The sequence below is a fragment of the Linderina pennispora genome (assembly GCF_002104995.1).
Source record: "Linderina pennispora strain ATCC 12442 chromosome Unknown DL89scaffold_8, whole genome shotgun sequence".
NCBI classification, from domain to species: domain Eukaryota; kingdom Fungi; phylum Kickxellomycota; class Kickxellomycetes; order Kickxellales; family Kickxellaceae; genus Linderina; species Linderina pennispora.
Genome location: NW_024468256.1, coordinates 352,515 through 369,636, shown reverse-complemented (window position 1 = coordinate 369,636; position 17,122 = coordinate 352,515). Strand labels below are relative to the sequence as shown.

The 17,122-nt window shown below is 54.0% G+C and overlaps 7 protein-coding genes across 7 annotated transcripts; 4 read left to right on the top strand and 3 right to left on the bottom strand.

Moving 5' to 3' along the window:
* Window positions 1-2,806: 2,806 nt before the first annotated feature.
* DL89DRAFT_214287 (NAD(P)-binding protein) lies at window positions 2,807-3,388 on the bottom strand (the record flags this gene model as incomplete). The annotated part of the gene is made up of 1 exon (XM_040884263.1): window positions 2,807-3,388. A coding segment is annotated over one exon (582 nt), but the record flags the coding sequence as incomplete, so codon positions are not given.
* A 1,095-nt stretch (window positions 3,389-4,483) lies between these two features.
* DL89DRAFT_268104 (uncharacterized protein) lies at window positions 4,484-5,328 on the bottom strand. Its single transcript, XM_040887794.1, has 2 exons — window positions 4,942-5,328; window positions 4,484-4,748 (listed from the first exon to the last, which is right to left on the bottom strand). The coding sequence occupies exons 1-2, from the start codon at window positions 5,184-5,186 to the stop codon at window positions 4,565-4,567; spliced, it is 429 nt and encodes a 142-aa protein (XP_040742807.1). The 5' UTR covers window positions 5,187-5,328; the 3' UTR covers window positions 4,484-4,564.
* A 599-nt stretch (window positions 5,329-5,927) lies between these two features.
* DL89DRAFT_210633 (Aldo/keto reductase) lies at window positions 5,928-6,755 on the top strand (the record flags this gene model as incomplete). Its single annotated transcript, XM_040884189.1, has 1 exon — window positions 5,928-6,755. A coding segment is annotated over one exon (828 nt), but the record flags the coding sequence as incomplete, so codon positions are not given.
* Window positions 6,756-7,231: 476 nt separating this feature from the next.
* On the top strand, window positions 7,232-7,871 carry DL89DRAFT_268102 (uncharacterized protein). Its single transcript, XM_040887793.1, has one exon. The coding sequence runs from the start codon at window positions 7,297-7,299 to the stop codon at window positions 7,810-7,812; it is 516 nt and encodes a 171-aa protein (XP_040742805.1). The 5' UTR covers window positions 7,232-7,296; the 3' UTR covers window positions 7,813-7,871.
* Window positions 7,872-9,054: 1,183 nt separating this feature from the next.
* DL89DRAFT_268101 (uncharacterized protein) lies at window positions 9,055-11,668 on the top strand. The gene has a single exon (XM_040887792.1). It carries the CDS (start codon window positions 9,161-9,163, stop codon window positions 11,639-11,641), a length of 2,481 nt encoding a protein of 826 aa, XP_040742804.1. The 5' UTR covers window positions 9,055-9,160; the 3' UTR covers window positions 11,642-11,668.
* An 807-nt stretch (window positions 11,669-12,475) lies between these two features.
* On the top strand, window positions 12,476-14,051 carry DL89DRAFT_317499 (uncharacterized protein). The gene has a single exon (XM_040891088.1). The coding sequence runs from the start codon at window positions 12,974-12,976 to the stop codon at window positions 13,868-13,870; it is 897 nt and encodes a 298-aa protein (XP_040742803.1). The 5' UTR covers window positions 12,476-12,973; the 3' UTR covers window positions 13,871-14,051.
* On the bottom strand, window positions 13,931-16,203 carry DL89DRAFT_275116 (OPT superfamily oligopeptide transporter; the record flags this gene model as incomplete). Its single annotated transcript, XM_040889264.1, has 3 exons — window positions 13,931-14,083; window positions 14,108-15,148; window positions 15,244-16,203. The coding sequence occupies 3 exons, from the start codon at window positions 16,201-16,203 to the stop codon at window positions 13,931-13,933; spliced, it is 2,154 nt and encodes a 717-aa protein (XP_040742802.1).
* Window positions 16,204-17,122: the final 919 nt, after the last annotated feature.

Here is a 17,122-nt window from a genome sequence, read left to right as displayed (position 1 = left end):
GCCTGCTGCTGCACGCTTCTTGCGCGGCCTCTTTGTTTCAGGGGTGGTGCCAGAAGCATCGGCAACAATGGCCGTAGGGCAACAGAACCGTTCAGGAATACTGCCTGAATCACAGAGTGACTGGAAAACGAGTCTGAAGTTTAGAACTGCTGCGAGGTCGCGGTTCAAGAGCCGAGACGAATAGGCTCGCCTGTATTGTGCCATGGCCTGCTTACATGACTCGCTTGTACAGCGGAGAAGGCCATGGCACTTCACAGTTGGGTTCTTCGATCTCTGGTAGGGCCGCGGGTTGGGAACATGCCGGAATGTCTGCAGTGACTTTTCGCAGCAGAACGGGCACATCGACGATGTCCAGAATTCGTCGATCAGATAGACTTCAAAGCCATGGTGCTTGAATTTGTCGCGCCATCCCTTGCCACGAATCGGTGCATGGTGTCGGGCCATCGGCGCACTCCAATTGCCCATGACCAGCACTGGATCTGGACCGAACTTGCTCCGGAGTTTCGCGGCAAGCCTGTGGTCTGCACGGGCCTGGTTCATGAATGAATCAAGGCGCAGCTTGCGGTGAAGCGGGTACACCTTGGGACTGGTCCCGACACCCGGATGGGCCTTCCAGCGCCCCTGGTGCTTCTTGTTTGACTTAGTGAGTTGTTACTCTGGTAACCTTCGCGCTGTCATCGTGCTGGCATAAAACGGTGCTAGGACACACCGCACAGATGCACGGGCAGCAACGCAGGCACGGAATTTTGCTGGGCTAAGGGTCCGGCAGCAGTGCTTGGAAAGCTCTGCCTCTGCTCTGCGGACAGCATCTTCTGGGACTTGATCCTTTGTAGCCCAGTGAATCCTGTCATAGTGGCGCAGCTTGAGCTCCTTATTGCGCTGCTGCCGTGTGTAGCGGTAGAGCATTTTTTTCACCCTCTTTCCCATTGCTGCTATTTTCGTGCATCATATACAGTAAATCGCCCTGACCTGGATCGATGAATACACAGCGGCCTTTCAGATTCTGCAGCTCTGGCTGTGGGATCTGGTGGATATAGCGACAGTCAGTTATAGTATTGCCTCCCGCAGCATTGCCTCCCGCAGCATCGTCTCCTGCACCATCGGCATCTACTGCACCACCAGCCTTGGATATCTTATCTTGCAACAAAATGCATATTGTTACACCATCTGTTGTCGCCATTCCGTGGAATTTTCTATCACCATGCGCCTTAAATGGCTTTGATGTTAGATCTGCGACCCGGCCCCACACATCCCACACAGGTTGTGTGATCCCTTGGACCGGGTCGTATGCATAGACTGGGGGTGCTGGTGCATATTCATTGTTAAGTACTGCAACAGTGTCTGCTGCTGCCGCCGATGCAGCAGCAAGTGGATTTGCCTTCATGTTATGATAGATAAATAAATAAATAGAACGAACCCCCCCCCTTTTTCACAAATGTTGCAGGGTCAAAGGCATAATCATCAGCTAGTTGATGGAGTAATATCCATCGTGCAAGCATGTATACATGCTCTTTGATGATATTGACGCTGTATACAAATTGCTCTAGGCGGGGCAACATAGAATCACAGAAGCCAATACCACCAAGTGATGTCTTTATGACAGTAGTGCTGCGGGTAATATTCATTTGAGAAATTCAATAGGCAAAGTAGAGAAATGATGCTGTTCAGTTTTGCTTTATTGCGTATGCATAGCATTAAGAACTTTTTATTAAAAATGATCTGGCTTGCATGGTTCTTGGGGCCCTTAGCACTGATACAGTCTCTTGAATCAGTCTATATAGACTGGATCCATTGTGGCCCAAATACTACCGCTTACGCATGTTCATAAGACAAATTAATTTATAAAATAAACCCACAAATATTGCATAACCACCAGAAGAGCTATATGGCCTTATTCAATAGGTGCTCATAGATAAACATCCTAAGAGTGTTGCGCAGCCGGTGATGACCACCATGATGATGCCATGGAAGTTATCAGGCCGACCGACAATGAGAGCAGCTCTTGTGCTGAACCAATGGAGATATCTAGTGGAGACCTGTGACCACTACAATAACAACTCGTCACTCTGGTTTCACCGATGAGGTCAGATGCCGCACAAGATCAAAAAGGAGTTTATAGAGTAAGTCACTCAAACCCATGTTGAAGCTTAAGAGTTTTATTTTTAACCAACTAAAATGATTTTAGCGGACGGTCGGATACTTTTTGGACTATAAAATCTTACATATAGGTAAAGATTATCAATGGGCACAAGTTGAGGTGCACCCATTGGCTGGATTCGTCAGAGCTAAATCGATAGGCTCTATTATTGAATGTTTTGCTAGCGTAGCTAAGCAGACATGAAGGTTATCGGCGCTACTCTGTGGATAGGTCAGGCGCCAGACAACCAATACACCCACACAGCATCCCTCTGTGCCTTTTTATTTGAACAAGTAGCCTCACACTCGTTATGTCAATGCTGCACAGGTAGACAACCAGAGTATTCAAATAGAGTAGTATTTGCCCCATTACTGCAAAACACGCACACTTTACTTGCCTCTGTAACAAACTTGCTACTGACTGAACAGGTTATGTGGACAATGCTAAAAAGGACATACTTTACAAGGCCTGAGCAGCGCTCTTGAGCCTGGCCTCCACGTGGGTTGACTTGGGCGCGCTGTCAAAATAAGGTTCCTTGCCGTTTTCGATTCGAACAATGTCACCGGCATACTGGCTGTCGACGACAAGCTTGATAATCTCAGCGACAACGGTGTCTGGGTGGATTAGCCCTGTTACCTTGATAGTATAGTGGTCCTGGCCAATGTGGTCGGCCATGATGAACTTTGTATCGACCCACACTGGAGCCACTGCATTGACACGCACCTTGGGAGCCAGGCTTGCCAATGACTTTGTATACATGATAACAGCGGCCTTCGAGGCAGTATAGGCCGCCATAAACGATATCGGTGCGTAGCCGGCAGATGAGGCTAGATTAACTACTGTGCCAGTGCGGCCCTCCTCCTGACTCCAGTGATGGAGAGCCCGGTTAGTTCCGTCAATCAACGCACGCACGTTAATGTCGATGCAGCGGCGCGCGTACTCGCCGGTCGGATCCTGCTCCCAGGGCTTGTCGAGAACACCAGCGTTGTTGACTAGAATGTCGAATCTTCCAAATTCAGAGACCGCACGGTCAATAAGGGCCTGCAGTGCATCGGGGTCGCACACATCGCAAGTCTGGAACACTGCAACAGTAGATCCAGCTTCGGCGTTGATCTTGGCAACTTCTTCAGCTCCAACTGGGAGGACATCCCCAATGACTACCTTGGCACCGAGTTTTACGAGCTCCTTGGAAGTAAGGAGGCCCATTGACTGTGCACCACCAGTGACAACAGCGACATGGCCCTTGATATCTTGAATCATAGCTGCGGTAGACTAGCGTGTTTGTGGTCAAGAAGAGATAAAAAGGTGGAGAGGTTTGTGTGGTGAATGGAGGACAGCAAGTGATCTGGCGTTGCCACCCTTTTTATGCAAACACTGGGACCCACTATTCCACCTATCTCAAGACTGCTATTCTGGAAAGCAGCAGTAATAATGAACTACGGAGAAGGGCTCTCAGACCTAATTCCCTCCACGCAGGATTTTTTTCGGTCTTTGCCCGCTTGGCTATATAGATGCAGCAATTCCTTGGCGCTTAGTGGACAGCATTCGGGGTAATAAGGGTCAGTGGGCGGCCCGACATGTCTTCCGTCTCGCCCGTTAGTGCATATTTGCTTCTACGCCTGCACTGCTTGCTCTGCTAGGAAAATGAGGCTGGCCACGAATGCCTGTTGATCGACACATATCCCTCTTTCCATCCCCTCTGATGATCTGCATCCGTGCACACATATGCACTAAGTGTCATGTGGGCAACCGTAATACATTAGGTGCCAAACAAGACCAAAGTCCGTGTCCGATGCATTAATTGGTCAACAAATCTAGGGCGCAATTACCAGCACAGAGTAGCCATCGACTCAGGTCTATTTTCAACATCCTGGCTCGAAACGCTGTTACAGAATTGGGCCACGAAACGATATGATGCACAGCATGTCATAACATGAGCGAGCGACGATGGCAACAGGGTGTACTTTTCTTACAACCACTGCTGTCAGACCAGCTTCTACTTTGGCTGATGCTTTTGATGCCATATCGTCATAGTGATAGCGACTGTGCTGCTTTCAACAATGTTCATATTTGCTTGCTTACTTTCTCACATACCCCCCAAAGCTGCCATCCTCCAGCTACAAGTTTGGCGGAGATACCTATATTATTTATTTCAGTCCATTTTATAGCTGCCCCTATGGCGTGTGAGCACACTGCCGCATAGCTTTGTGCCAACTCAGCCTCCATCCGCAGTACCTCCCCAACATTGCGCCCCTTGCCACAAAGAGAATTTGCATTTCGGCATTGTTGCAGGTTCAAGAAACATAGCTCTAGGCTACATCGCATCGTATGTCTGTGGGCTTTATTCCTCACTGAACTAGTAATAGCAGCTGTTTGTTCTGAATACTGATCATGCTAGGATATCCCCGCTCACTGGCAAATACAATGTTAAACAGATGCTGAAATACCCGTCATGGGCCATGGAGCTTGGTTTGCTGATCTCGAACATGGGACTAGATCAACTGAAGAGGCCATTCGCACCGGATACTGCCATACCGATACTGCCTGATTGTACCAAAATGAGGCAGCGGTCGACGACGGCATTTGCAACAGCGGCATCCCATGCTCAAAGGTATTTATAACGACCAAGCTCTGAAGCTTGTTTCACCGGCCCGAGGATGTAGCCAATGGGTTGAACAAGTCGCTGACAAACCTAGGTCTAAATTACGTCGATCTTCGCTTGATGCATTGGCCGCTATGTATAAACCTCATAGGCAATTCAAATGAAGGCACCACAGATGGTAATCCGCAGATTGACTTTGTAGACATACAAGGCTAGGGCGATTGGCATGCCAAATTTTCCTATGCCAAACATTGAGTATCTGCCAACAAACACCACAGCTGCTACGGCGGTGAACCAAGTCGGGCTGCACCCGTACCTCCCATAGCCAGAATTAGCAGAGTTTTGCCAGTCAAAGGGCATTGCAGTGGCGCTGTGCCTGCCATTGGACTCGGATGCAAAGTTCGGTTTGCACAAAGATCCAGCTATCAATGAGATTTCCAGGGGCATGGAATCTCGGCAGCACAGGCACTGCTTGCGTGGGAAATCAGATGGGAGAGCAATGTACTGGCAGGGTTAACCAAGAAGGGGTAGATAGTAGAGAACCTGCAGCAGGCGGACATTACTAATACAGATGTGGCTAAAATCAATGCAATAGTATATCTGGCTCGTTATCTTGACCCAGTAGTCTATTTCGGCAAGGAGTATACTGATTTCTTTGGATCTGAAGAAGCGTGGCCGCTGTCAGCTTTGGAAGTGGTAGCAGATTTAACTGCTCCATTAACATTATTGAGTGTGCCGATGTACGCCATGGGTGGAATTCATGTTCTCTTCTGCTGACACCACAAGAAATATACGGTACACTTGTTAAGATCAGCTAGCTTGCATCTACCTCTAGCTAAAAAGCAGCACTGAATGTCCCCACCTCTTAATATTCGCTGACATTGTGCGTAGATTGCGGCAGCGCCTCTTGCCTTGATTGCTATTGTGGAAAGAGGTGGTTGTTTGTTTCGTGTGGACCCAAGCCACCTCAGCTTCCATTGCTCTTAGATGGTGGATAATTCTCACACAGCCCTAATCCTGGAGAATATGAGGTAAGTGAATACTTATTCCTAAGGGGCATATAACCATCCAACAAGAAGCAAGGTATTTGTATTCATAAAGACAACGTCTTTTATTCACATATTGAACACTGTATAAATCGTATCTTGAAGGCGGAAAATGACGGTATCTTCCCAATATACCCAAGTACTAACCCTCAACACGGGCGCAAAGATGCCTATAATAGGCTTTGGTACCTGGCTTGGCAAGAACGATATTTTGGCCAAGGTAGTTGAAGAGGCAATCCGGGCTGGCTACCGCCATATCGATACTGCCTGGATGTACGACACCGAGGCAGCAGTGGGCGAAGGTATTCGCAACAGCGGCATAGCGCGCTCCGAGATATTCGTCACAACCAAGCTCTGGAACTCGTTCCACCGGCCTGAAGACGTGGCCACTGGTCTGAGCGAGTCGCTGGCGAAGCTGGGCCTGGACTACATCGACCTGTACTTGATGCATGGTCCGCTATGCGTGAGTGAGCCCGTTGCACATACTGACGGTATCCACGAGTCGGATCTGCAGATTGACGTCGTAGACACATACAGGGCGATGGAGAAGCTGTTGGAGACCGGCAGGGTAAAGGCAATTGGGGTATCTAACTTTTCTGCCGCACGACTCGAACACCTGCTTGCTAACACCACAGTTGTTCCTGCGGTGAACCAGGTTGAGCTGCATCCATACCTGCCGCAGCCAAAACTAGTGGAGTTCTGCCAGTCAAAGGGCATTACAATAACGGGCCACTCGCCGCTGGGTTCGATTGCAAAGTTTAATTTGCGCGAAGACCCGGTTATCAATGAGATTGCCAGGGAGCGTGGTGTGTCGGCAGCGCAGGTACTGCTGGCGTGGGGAGTCAAGCGCGGGTACAGTGTTATTCCAAAGACAAACTGCCAGGAGCGGTTGGTGGAGAACTTTGAGCGTATTGAGATTACAGACGAGGATTTTTCAAGAATCAATGGAATTACGTTCCGGGCGCGGTTTCTTGACCCGGTGTCCCTCTATGGCAAGGCATATGAGGGTGCGTTTGGATATGAGGAAGCATAGTCGCGTTTGCGCCAGGATGACGTACTAGGAGATTGGATTTATGCACATTGGATTTTCTAGAATTCGATTTCGTTTATTTATAAGACCACCACATGCATATCTATTTTGGAGGAGAGGGACATTTCTTTGTGAGACTCTGCACACATCTTTTTGAGATGTCATCGGACGATTTTCCGATAAATAGCCAAGGATTGCCTTTATAGATGTTTGGTAATGTAGCGGGTTCGGGCAGACCAAAGGTAGATGGTGTCCATTTTTATCCCGCATTGTTGCATCTTGGCACAGACTAAAGATAGAAAATAGGGATATCTAGGTGGCATATCCAGGAGAGGGGAAGAGTATCCAGAAGTTTGTGATTCCACATATAAAAGGTCTGGATGGAGGGGTAGATTCACCTAAATTAACAACAAACACATCAACAACATCATTCCAACACACTCTGCATTTGCATTTCAATCCAAGCCAAAAAACCAGCACCATGCGTCTTACTCTTACGACCTCTTTTACGCTGCTTGCAGCAGTGACCGCAGCCAGCCAAGTCGGATACGGCGGTGAGCGCGCGGAAGACAACAACCAGGCAGCGCTGGCTAAGCGCATGATGATTCTGCAGGAATGTAGCATCACAGGCTGCTGGCGCGACAAGCCAGACCTTATCCAGTGGAACCGCCCGACGCGCCAGCCAGTGAAGTCCAAGAACTCCAAGAAGCACTCGAGCAAGGCCAAGCGTCTGATAACCACGCAGGATTGTCCCACGACCGGATGCGACGGATTTCCGCCAAAGTTCTCCACCCAGTGGAGGTGGCCGAAGAGAAAGCCCTCGAAGACCAAGAAGCACTCGAGCAAGGCCAAGCGCAGTGGACAAGTAGATTACCAGGATGTGGATGACTTTGCGCAGGAGGGGTTCGGCGGTGACGACGAGTACAACCAGCGCATTGGGCGGACACTGGGCATGATCTTCGGACGGCTGATCAACCGAGGATTTGTTAACAACTAGAATCAAGAAAACGTGACCTGTGATTAAGAAATAAAAGCCAATTGGCAGCATGAACGCTCAAATCTACAAAAACCGCAAAGGATAAACAGTACGGCTCTTTTGTTTACTTTTTCATTTAGCCATTTATAGTTTAGCATTTAGCAGTTCGGCATGGGAACGCGCACAGCAGAGAAAGCAGGCAGCACAAGAGAGGTGGGGGTGCGCAAGACAGAGAGCGGATACAGAAGCGACACCAGCAACATTCCCGCAACGCCAAGGCGTACCCACACCGTAGCACGGACGCCCTACTCGGTGAAGCGGACGATCGGAAAATATGCGGCAGAAACAGACCCAATCACGACGTACCTGCGGCTGAAGCCTGCATCAGCGTCAATGCTAGAGGGCGAAGCGATGCCCGGCAGCGTATTGCAGGTGGTCAGCGACAAGGAGGTGGAGATGGGCGGGTCGCGGTACCTGTTCAGTGGGGTATTGCCGGGGCAGACAGCACAGGCACGGGTATATGAGGTGTGTGGGGCGCCGGTGGTGCGGGACTTGTTCCGCGGCTACAACACTCTGCTATTTGCATATGGCGTGACGAACTCGGGCAAGACGCATACAGTGCAGGGCCATGGGCAGGACCCGGGGGTGCTGGCGCGCAGCGTTGCAGCGGTTCTGCATGAGGTGGATAGGCTGAATGCACACGGCGACCTGGCGATCAGGCCCAAGTATGCGACGCAGGTGGAGTTCTGTTCCGATGCACGCGTCTCAGCACCAGTGTTCCGCGCAGCGCCCGGCGAGGACGCGTGGGTAGAGGCTTTGCAGGGCCCGGCGGCGCTCGGTGAGGAGCCCGGTGACTGGATATACCAACTGTATGTGACATACGTGGAGATCCACAACGAGACAGTATACGATCTGCTGGATCTGACGACATTGACGGCAGTGCCTGGGGCGCGCAGGCGGCGGCGGCGTGGGGACGATCCGCAGGCAATGTCGGGAAAGCAGATTGCGAGCAAGCAGAGGACACCGCTGCTGGTGCGGGCCGAGGGGCAGGAGGCGTTTGTGGAGGGAGCGACGGCGGTCAGGGTAAGGACCACGCGTGACCTGGCCCGCGTGCTGATCCACGGGCAGCTGCGCCGCGCAGTCCACGCAACCGGCGCCAACGCCGGGTCGTCGCGCTCGCACGTGCTTTTGCAGGCGCGGCTAGTCAAGGCGCAGCGCACGGCTACGGCCAGCCCACTGGGCATCGTCGGGGCGCGGGCGTCGGTGCGGACCCTGACAGTTGTGGATTTGGCGGGCAGCGAGCGGGTGAGACGCACGCAGGCGCACGGGGCGCGGCTGGCCGAGGCTGGCAAAATCAACACCAGTCCTGATGACTCTGAAGAAATGTCTTGACGTCAAGCGCTTCAATGCGCAGCGGGCGCCTGGTGAGCCGCCGGCGCTGGTGCCGTACAATGAGTCCAAGGTCACGCGGCTGCTGCAGCCGGCGCTTGAGGGCGGCGCCCGCACCGTCATGGTTGTTTGTGTGGATCCGTACGATGCTGGCGATACTGATGTGGCCGCAGAGACCCGCAGTGTGCTGGATTTTGCCCAGGTCGCCAGTGCTTTGGTCGCCCATGTGCGGCGTGTCGAGGATCCGCCTGAGGAGAATGCCGGGGTGGATGGGTCGAAGCGGGCAGCTGCACGTGACGCCGGTCCTTCGGCCAAGCGCGTGCGTGCCGATCTGGGCGGCGCCTATCGCGATCCGTCCTCGGTACTCCCCAGCACTCCAGCGACGCCCAGCAGGCGGGCAGCCAAGCCTGTGGTTCCCAGTACACCCACAGGCGAGTGGCGGGCTATGACACAGGGCGCTCAGTTTGGGTTTTCGCGAACCGACCCGCGCGAACTGGCAGCGCTGGTGGACTATGCGGCGGCCCTGCAGACTGCATACGACGGGCTGCGCTCAGAACACACTGCGGCATTGGAGCGGCTGGCAAGTGTCGAGGCCGAGACGCGGCAGGAGGCGTGTGGGTTTTTCGTGGCACGGATTTCCGAGCTGCAGAATGCCTGGCGGCAGCGGCTATCCGAGGAGGTGCGGCGCGGCGAGGCCAAGGCAGCACATAAGCTGGATATCCTGTCGCGTGTGCGTGCCCCGCACATGCCCAGCGCCGAGGAACTGGAGGACGCATTGAGCGCAGCCATTGGGCAGACCGACGCCGCGCAGACTGTCTCGCCACGCACAGCCTTGCGTCGGGCTGTCAGCCGCGCACAGAGCAAGCGGGCCAACAAAGTCACGTCGGTGTCGGCCGGCGAGAGTACCGAGATCGTCCGCCTGCGCTCGCGCATCGATGCGTTGGACGCGCAGTGTGCGGCGCAGCGAGCACAACTGGACCTGGCTAACCAGGCACGGGCGGCCGAGCGCATGGCACGTGATGCGCTCCAGCACGCATTGCAGGACGCGCGCGCCGACCACGCCCGCCATCCAGCGCACGTGCAGGAGCGTGCAGAGCTCCTGGCGCAAGCCGCCATGCTCAAGGGCCAACTGCGTGATGCCGAATCCCACGCAGCACGGGCGCGGCGGCAGTGGGAGACCCAGGAGCTCCTGCCGGTGCAGGAGCGCCTGCGCCAGCTGATCAGTGCGCGCCAGGCCGTCACCGACGCCATGCCCGACGAGCTTCTGCAGCACGCGTGTCGGGAGCGCGACGACGCGTTTGCGTGGTGGTCGCGCGAGCAGGAACGCAACTCGCAGCTGTCGGCCCAGAACGATGTGCTGATGCGCGAGATCCGTCGCCTGCAGGCCCAGGTGCGCGGCAGCGAGCTTACAGATGCGCTGCCGGCGTCGACGGGTCTGGAGACGCAGGTGAGGGCGTCGACGCCCAGCGACAGCGAGGACGGGTCATTCTGCAAGGTGTCGCTGAAGTCCATCAACTCCATTGAGGCCATCAACGGCGGCAATCCGCTGGGCGCCCACGCCATGCCTGAGCCCAAGCCCTCGGCGTTGCAGCGCCATGTGCCGTCGCGTCATTTCGCCTCCACCGAGTCCTTTGCCCCAAGCGACCAGTCGATGCTGAGCAGCCGGTTCGAGCAAAAGGCCAAGCGCGTGGTGAGCCGCGTCTTCCAGCACTTGGCGCCCGAGTCGCGCCGCAACCGCAGCCATTCCATTCGTCGCCTTGGCAATTACTCGGCTGAGGTGCTGTCTTTTGAGGGCGGCCTGCGCACCCTGGCTGAGGACGCACCCGGAAGCATGTCGCATGCCGATTTGCGCCCGCCCAAGGTGCGCTCCGTCGTCTACTCCGGCCCTATCGTTGCCCAGCCTACTGGTGGCGTCAGCGTCACCTTCACCAGCCAGGAGGTCCACGATCTGCCTATTGATCCAGCGGTCGCCGGCAGTATCTCCGACGCCGAACCGCCCAGCCCCCAGGGCTCCAAGCGCTCGCGCAAATCCGAAATCCCCCCAGATGATGTCCCAATGGCCGACGATGTCCCCATGCCCACCGTCACCCGGACCCCCAGCAGCCGCCCGCCGTCTGGCAAGAAGAAGCGCAGGCTGCGCGCTAACCGCACCGTGCTGAGTGTTGACCCAGAGAACTCGGATTTCGAGGACGACACTATTTCCACCCTGAATGCAAAATCACCGGCGGTTGCCCGTCCGCCGCCCGCGCGCGCTGCTGCCGCCGCTGTCCCTGAAGAAAACAAGCAGCCGGTGCTCTACACCCCAATTCGCGCCCGCTCGCGCAGTACCGCGCGCCAGTCCTCCAGCCACCACCACCTGCCCTCACCGCACGCCCATCATGACGACAACGACGACAAGAACGAGAGCTTCTTCCTCACCCCCATGAAGATGCTCAGCCGCCTGCGCAACAAGAAAAAATAAACTGAACCTCAACTGCCCTACCCAGAAACACACATCGCCACTTGCATTAAAAATGTGCACTCCATGCTACTGTTTTAAAATGCAAAAAGTCGACTCAGAGCGCAGTTATCAATCCAGAAGGATAGATCTGGCCCCCGCTTGCAAGTTGGTGGCACAGTATTAGCGCAGTACTGTCATCGTCGACTGGGTGTTTGTTAGCTGAACCCTCTGGGATTCGAACCTGAACGGCCCCAATGAATGCCCAAGCGCCCAAAGCCGAATGACGGCCTCGGACTGATTGCTCTGCTGAAATCCTGTGAAGGTAAATCTCTACTCTTTCGTTCGGGTGATCCACCCATGATCTCTCCCCCAACCCAATGGCTCTGATACACAGTCCCGCAACTAGACCAGCAAAACGACTCCTCTGTAAAGCTCGCCAGACCTGTCCAGTGGTTCTGTCGCCGGAGTATCTTTGCCAACCCTATATTTGGCTCCCGTCTATCCTCGGACTGACAATGTGCGGCACTAGCATACCTCCACGCAATATACTCCCATTCTGATCCTCTCTTATTGGCTCACTGCCCTCTGCTTACAAACCATTCCAATGGAAATTGCATTTCGGAGAACCTACACCTCTAGTAATGGTGATGGAGGGATGCTCTGTGAAATTATGCCAGCACATGCAGATACCGCAGCATGCCTGTGTGCCCTCCTCCTCCTCCTCCCTCCTCCTCCAATTCTCTCCTATAAAAGCCAGCATGCGCAAGGAAGAGAAGTCGCCCGTTGTTTTCTACAAATTCCCGTATTCCTCACTAACCTCCATACATTCAAACTAGTAGTAACTACATAATGTCCGTCGACTCACGTTCACTGGGCGTAACCAAATACCAGGTATTTTGCGCCACAATGGCCGCCCTGGGCAGCGTAAACTTTGGCTGGAACATCGGCGTCATCAACATCCCCGGTGACGTTATCTCCAACTGTGTCACTGGTCCCAGTCCACTACAACGGTCCCTTCCCCTCATGCATCCCAGACCGAGTCCACCATCTGGGGCGTGGCTGTTGGTTGCTTCGCCATTGGCGCTCTGATCGGCTCAATCGCCGGTAGCCCGCTGGCCGACAAGCATGGACGCAAATTCGTGCTCACCTGGGCTCCTCTACTATCTGTATGCGGCGCCCTACTACTGTCGCTATCAACCACCCTGGCGCAGTTCATTATCGGCCGGATATTCGTCGGCATTGCCGCTGGGCTCTGCAATGGCACTGTGTCGGTGTATGTGAGCGAAATCAACGACTCCCAGGTCGCGCGATATCCTGAGCGGCACGATTCAGCTAGCCACGGGTATCGGCATTATGCTGGCGAATACCTTGTCTCTGGGGCTGTCGAGGCCGCCGCTGTGGCGCGTTTTATTTGCTGTCACCGGAGTGATTGGCGTCCTGACAACTCTGTTGTTTCCTGTCTGCGTCGAGTCGCCCAAATGGTTGGTGGCGCATGGCCGCACTGACCAGGCGCATAGTGCGCTGGCACGGCTGCGCAAGAACGCTGATATTACTTTGGAGCTCCAGGATATGATTGCGGATGCTGCGCGGCAGGCGACCCAGGCAGAGAAGGCACCCAAGGCCAATGTTCTGGATGTGCTAATGGGCCGCACGCCCGATAACTTGCGGCACCAGCTGGTGGTGGTCAGCACCGTGATGCTGTTTCAGCAAATGTCGGGCATCAATGCAGTTATTTTTTATTCCACGCAGATCTTCAACCGCACAACCCATGACGACCCGTCGCAGATCCCAACCACCGCCCAGATCCTCTCCCTTGTCATTTCCATTGTGGCTGCCATTTCGGTGTTCGCCTGGCATGCTCCTGTGCGCGCGCTTCGGCCGCCGCACTCTGATGCTGCTGTCGCATCGGCACCATGGCTCTCTTTCTCGCTGCTGATGGTCGTCGGGTCCTATTACTGGCACCAACGCCCTGGTCATCACCATGGTGTTTTTGTTTCGCCATCTTTTTTCAATTTTGGTGTCGGGCCGCTGCCCTGGGCGACAGCATCCGAGATGACAGCCAGCGTACGCCATGACGGCCATGGCGGCTATCGGCGGCGCTGTCAATTATGCCTTTACTTTTGCCATCGGCGTGTTCTTCCCGCCCATGCAGGAGGCGCTAGGCGACTATACATTCTTTTTCTTCATGGGCTTCAATATCCTGGCCTTTGTCTTCTGCTTCTTCTTTTTGCCCGAAACCAAGGGCTATAGAGTCGAAGACTGTCGTCGCTGTTCATACAAGTTGGTCTTCCACTGTGTCCTTGGCAGCCGCTACACTATCCTGAACTCGGGAGCAATGTGAGAGCGATGGCAAGATGGCTTGCGAGCAGCAGGCTTGATATGCCCTCCTTGTACTTTGATATATACAGCTGGTGGATATTTGCTAAACGTTTTATTGACGATAAGAAACCGATAATACATGTGCTTTTTATAAAGTGTTCTCATTACGACGGCTGGTGGAAGTCCTGGTAGTTTTTGTAGCCGCCGCCGCCAGTTCGCCAGTGGGCAAAGGTTTGTCTTTGAGCCCCAGTAGTCAGGCATTGAGATATTGGACAAAGTGAACGCCAGGTAGATCACCACGGTGGCGAATGCCGCGCTCGAGTCCAGGGCTGCCGAGATAGCGAATGCATACCTCTGCCAGAATCCGTACCGGTACCTATGGATGATGAACTGGAATACAAAGCAGACAAGGAACCACGCGACGACTGACGCGCTGGCCGCCGGCGGCGTGGCATTCAGGCCTGCGAAAAACACCGGCAGGTTCACCCACCGCCAGAAGCTGTTCGGGTACCGCTGCTGCAAATACCACACCGGTATGGGCAGCAGTGCGCCGATAATGAACAAGTAGATCAACGGGTGGTAGTCGGACTCGCTGCCAAACAGCCGCTGCGGGCCGACCAGGCCCCAGATAATCGATGCAGCGTAAAACAACCGCGCGTTATTGCACATCCACGCGGCATTGGTCATGCAAATGTCCTTGACTGAGCCCATGATCCAAATTGCCGTGCCGCACTGCACAAAGGCCGTGACAATGGTGCCAGAGAGCTGTGCGATGAATACGTGTCGGGGCGGAATCTTCATGTAGTGGCCGATTTTCTGGTCGGCAACCAGCCCCAGCGCCTGGGTAACGCTGATGTAGCCGAACAGCTTGAATGTCACGTTGGCCAGTGGATTGCCGGGGAGAGCGAATCCGATCACCAGCTCTGTAATGACATTCAAGCCCGGCTGCTGGTTGCTCAATGCCTGGACAATGCCCACAGGCACAAGGAAGGTGATTGACATGGCAATGGCGAGCAGCATGTAGTACCAGGGAAGCATGTCATATACCTCGCATGCAGTGATGCCCAACGCAAGCATTGTGATCAGTGTGATCGCATACCACCACCGGGGAACCTCTGGGTACCTTCGCATCAGCCGTGCATGCACATCGTCGTCGCCCACATTCAAATGCCGAAGGCGGTTGTAGATATCCTTGCTGTGATTCAGAGCCTGTGTAGACAACGAGGGTGACGATGCTCACAAACGACAGGCCGTACATTAGCGCTAGCTGGAACGGCATGTGGATTTGGCCATATTCTGCGTACTTTTTCGGATCCAAAGGCGCCATCAGCGTCCATAACCTCTGAGGTATTGTAGAGCGAACCGTTGGCCCGAAAGATGCTGCTCGAGTAGATCGGCAGGTTGCCAGATCCCCACACATTGTTGTAGTATGCCGCAGGCGTAACGATCCACATGGTCAGGACAAAGGCTGCAAACATATTGCAGCCAAGGTACCATGGAATGGCAATCGGGGAGCCAAAGATGGTCGATATCGAGGTCCAGTCAAAGGTAAAGTTGAGCACGCCCAGCCCGTGGAACGAGTCGCCGACCTGATGTGCGATCACATTGTTGGGCGCTGCCAAGCATAGTACCGGAACAAACGTCAGCACTGGCATGATGAATCCGGGAAAGAACTGGTACACAAATGCACACGCAAACACGATCCAGAAGATCTTTGTGCGCGAGGTGTGGTAGAGGTATGGCGTTTTTTCGTGGAATGACCGGAACAGCGTCACACTGACCAATGACACCGGCCAGATCATGGCTGCCGGATACACGAGCAACTCTCGCAGCAGGCCGGCGTAGCTGTAGCCTAGCATCATCGATGACAGGGTGATTAGAATCGCCGGCGTAAAACCCATCCCCCGGTTATACCACACGTTCTCGACCACCACAATGTCAATCGCGTAAGCAGCATTGGATGCCGACGCAGTGAAAATAGATATGATGGCATGCTCCTTGATGCTGAACGGGCCTGGGTTGAGCGTCCACGTGTAGCCGAACGTGGTGAACTCCCGTGTTGGCAGTATCCGCGATAGAATGTAGCCCATCGGGAACGAGATAATCTGCACGAAGAACCCGCCAATGATAATGGGCGTCGTCTTGAACCACAGCAGCTGGTTGACAAAACTAAGGACCGTTGCTAGTGTCAGTCCAATCAAAGTCGACCGGAACGTGAGCGAGGGCACATGCGTGTCCTTCGGCGCAACTGCTGCACGCACCATGCTGTAGGGCGAGTCCTCGCTCTGCACTGTGGACATGACCCGGCCATCGCTGAGCGAGTTACGGCCCCACGAGCTCAGCTTTGCCTTTTCCTCATCGAGCGGCGCAGCAAACCCGCTTGTGTCGGAATGGTCTGTGTTGCGTTTTAAGTAAGACTCAAAATTGATGTCATCTCGGACATGGTAGTTTGAAAATATCGGGCTTTCCCTGCCACTCATGGTATGAGAAAATGTAGAGGGTGGAAATTAAAAATGAGGTCGTGAATAGAGGAATCGGAACTAAAAAATAACATACCGCCTTCGTGAATGCGGGTCACCAGCGAGGTTTATATATCGGATTCCTCTTTCTGCTCAGATGCCCAGTACCGGGCCGGCCTCCTTTTTTGGCAGTTGGGCGAAAGACATCTTGATGAAAACTCAGTCCGTGTCCGTGTGATATTCAAGGCGGCAGATGCGGGTATCAGTTGCAGCCAGACCGATGCTCCAATCTACTCCTTGCCAGCCCAGCTGACAAGAGCAGCACCAATGTTGCAGCGAGGAGTGGCAATCGGTATCTCACGTTGCGTGTAGTGGGGAGGAGATTTTCTGTCAACACTTGGCCAGTGTGCATTGATTGGGCGCGCATCCATGCCTTGCGCACTCTTGTAAAGGCGCTGCCTAAACGGTGTCCCGATAGCGGCCCGCCGGCTCTTTTTGGCATCTGCTGTTTATTTCCAAGCCTGGGTTCCAGAAATAAACCTGCACAAAGGACAGGCATTCCCTTATTAAGAGGACGCGAATGAGAGAAAGAGCCGGTTGATCGCCAGCAATCAAACCGGTATGCGAAGATTGCTGCTCTCACGGTGCAGCATGTATGTGGAAATGCAACCTCATATATGCCCTCGCATTGGCCTCACACCGACGGAGGTGCGGTCCTATGGCA

Excerpts from the sequence above, each read along its gene's own strand:
- DL89DRAFT_268101 (XM_040887792.1), top strand. The coding sequence starts at position 9,161 with ATGACTCTGAAGAAATGTCTTGACGTCAAGCGCTTCAATGCGCAGCGG.
- DL89DRAFT_268104 (XM_040887794.1), bottom strand. The coding sequence starts at position 5,186 with ATGCCCCTGGAAATCTCATTGATAGCTGGATCTTTGTGCAAACCGAAC. Across the intron at positions 4,749-4,941 it reads ATCGCCCTAGCCTTGTATGT|CTTTGAGCATGGGATGCCGC; the intron begins CTACAAAGTCAA and ends CGTTATAAATAC.
- DL89DRAFT_317499 (XM_040891088.1), top strand. The coding sequence starts at position 12,974 with ATGCTGGCGAATACCTTGTCTCTGGGGCTGTCGAGGCCGCCGCTGTGG.
- DL89DRAFT_268102 (XM_040887793.1), top strand. The coding sequence starts at position 7,297 with ATGCGTCTTACTCTTACGACCTCTTTTACGCTGCTTGCAGCAGTGACC.